The 2137-nt window shown below is 52.8% G+C and overlaps 1 protein-coding gene across 1 annotated transcript in view; it reads left to right on the plus strand.

Annotated features, from left to right (window-relative positions):
• Window positions 1-2137, plus strand: part of MYOF (myoferlin) — a 177463-nt gene that overhangs the window by 56866 nt on the left and 118460 nt on the right. The window contains exon 6 of the mRNA XM_011934357.1: window positions 841-928. Coding sequence (XP_011789747.1) covers window positions 841-928 — 88 coding nt within the window. The remainder of the gene's footprint in view (window positions 1-840; window positions 929-2137) is intronic.

Consider the following 2137-nt stretch of genomic DNA (forward strand, 5'->3'; position numbering starts at 1 on the left):
GGGAGGCTGAGGCAGGAGAATGGTGTGAACCCGGAGACGGAGCTTGCAGTGAGCCGAGATTGTGCCCTGCACTCCAGCCTGGGTGACAGAGTGAGACTGTCTCAAAAAAAAAAAAAAAAAAAAGACAGAATCTCGTTCTTTTGCCTAGGCTGGAGTGAAGTGGCATGATCTCAGCTCACCGCAACCTCCACCGCCTCTGGGTTCAAGCAGTTCTTCTGCCTCAGCCTCTGAGTAGCTGGGATTACAGGCACCTGCCACCATGCTCAGTTAATTTTTGTATTTTTAGTAGAGATGGGGTTTCGCCATGTTGGCCAGGCTGGTCTCGAACTCCTGACCTCAGGTGATCCACCCGCTTCGGGCTCCCAAAGTGCTAGGATTATAGGCATGAGCCACCGTGCCCGGCCCTAAACTTCTTCTTTAAAGAGAAGCATGAAAATAAATCTCAGCAATTCATAATGAAATAAGCAATGAGCAAACAAATAAATTAATCATTTACAGTGAACCTCTGTAATTGTAATTCTGTGATGGGAGGGCATCTCCAGTCTAGGATGGAGGTGTGTGACAAGTTCACACCTGCTTGTCTGTTGCTGAGGTGGCCCCTTAGCAAGGATACACTTGGCAACCTGTGACAGGGAGCTCCTTCTCCACCCGCCTTGGCTCTCAGTGGAAGGATAGGAATACTTGAGCTTGTGTCCCCCTTCCCCTTTCCAGCCTCCCTTTCCTACTCCCTATCTCTTATCCCTTCCAAGACTTTGGCTCCTGCTGAAGTCGCTTGCATTGAGTCTATAACATGCTGGTGCCCTGCACTGATAATATTTGCAATGAATTATTTCTACCCAGGCCACCATTGACTTGGTGATCAGCTATGATCCGCCTTCTGCTCCACATCCAAATGACCCGAGTGGGCCCAGCGTGCCAGGCATGGGAGGTAAGCTGACCCTTCTGAAGGTCCAGCCACCCCCAAGGGGAGGCTGCTAAAGACACACAGGAGAGTGTCTAGAGAAAGCCTGCCATTGATCACCAGCCTGTAGCTCCCTGCCCAGCCAGACAGGGGCCCTGCGAGACAGGTGGGGCTGCCTGAATTGGGACATTGCAATTGTTTACAGAATGCCCTTCAAGGTAGAGGGGAAGGGTGAACCAGCCCTTTACTGAACAACCTCACGGTGAGCACAAAAAGCACACGTGGGCTCCAGCAGAATGTCCCAGGGCTTTGCTTCAGGTTCGTGGCTTCCACCCCATACAGTGTCCCCAGGCTGTTTGGCTCAAGGAATGGCCCCTGTGCTCTCCTCCATGTGTCTCCTCACCTCCCAAAGGTGCCACCTCTGGTCTCTGCTGTCAGTACCAGTCTCATGGGAGTGGTCTTCGACTGGAGCTTCCTTCTGTTTCTCCCATAATGCTGGCCCCATCTTGTCCCCAAACAGCCCCAGGTCCTCTAAGCAATTGCTTCTCTTCAGCATAACCCGCATTGTCCTTGGTCTCTGACATGGGTTGCCAGTCATTCAGGGCCATCAGGTGCCACTCTAGGTGGGGTTGGGGCTGAGGGCTCAGGGAGGGAGGGCCTACAGGACCATCAGTCCTCTCATGCAGCTGAGTCTGACCCCCTCTCAGTGTTTTCCCACGATGATGTGATGCTAAAAGTGTCTCTGTCCCTTCCTCAGCCCTAAGATGCATGACCAAGGGCCCCATCTGTTACCCCAGTCTCAGCATGTGCCCCAGGAAGGGAGGGGCCCCTTATCTCACCACACTCACCTGCTTCCTTGAAACTCTCCCTCCTGGCTGGGCACGGTGGCTCACGCCTATAATCCCAACACTTTGGGAGGCCAAGGCAGGTGAATCACCTGGGGTCAGGAGTTCGAGACCAGCCTGGCCAACATGGTGAAACCTTGTCTCTAATAAAAATTCAAAAAAATTAGCCAGGTGTGGTGGCTCCTTGGGGCCCATCTTCTCCTTGCTTCTCTTGGTTCGGAATTCGGCTCTCTGGCCACCCAAGGGTTCACTCTACACCCATAGCAGCACCATCCCTGCCTGCCCTGCCCACTCCCACCGCACTTCTCATCTTGCTCAGCCTGATCTCAGCCCCTGCCCCTGCTTATGCACCCATTATGAATGTTTTGGCCCTTTTTTTTTTTTTTTTTTT

This window comes from Colobus angolensis, unplaced genomic scaffold (assembly GCF_000951035.1).
Source record: "Colobus angolensis palliatus isolate OR3802 unplaced genomic scaffold, Cang.pa_1.0 Scaffold134, whole genome shotgun sequence".
Taxonomy (NCBI): Eukaryota; Metazoa; Chordata; class Mammalia; order Primates; family Cercopithecidae; genus Colobus; species Colobus angolensis.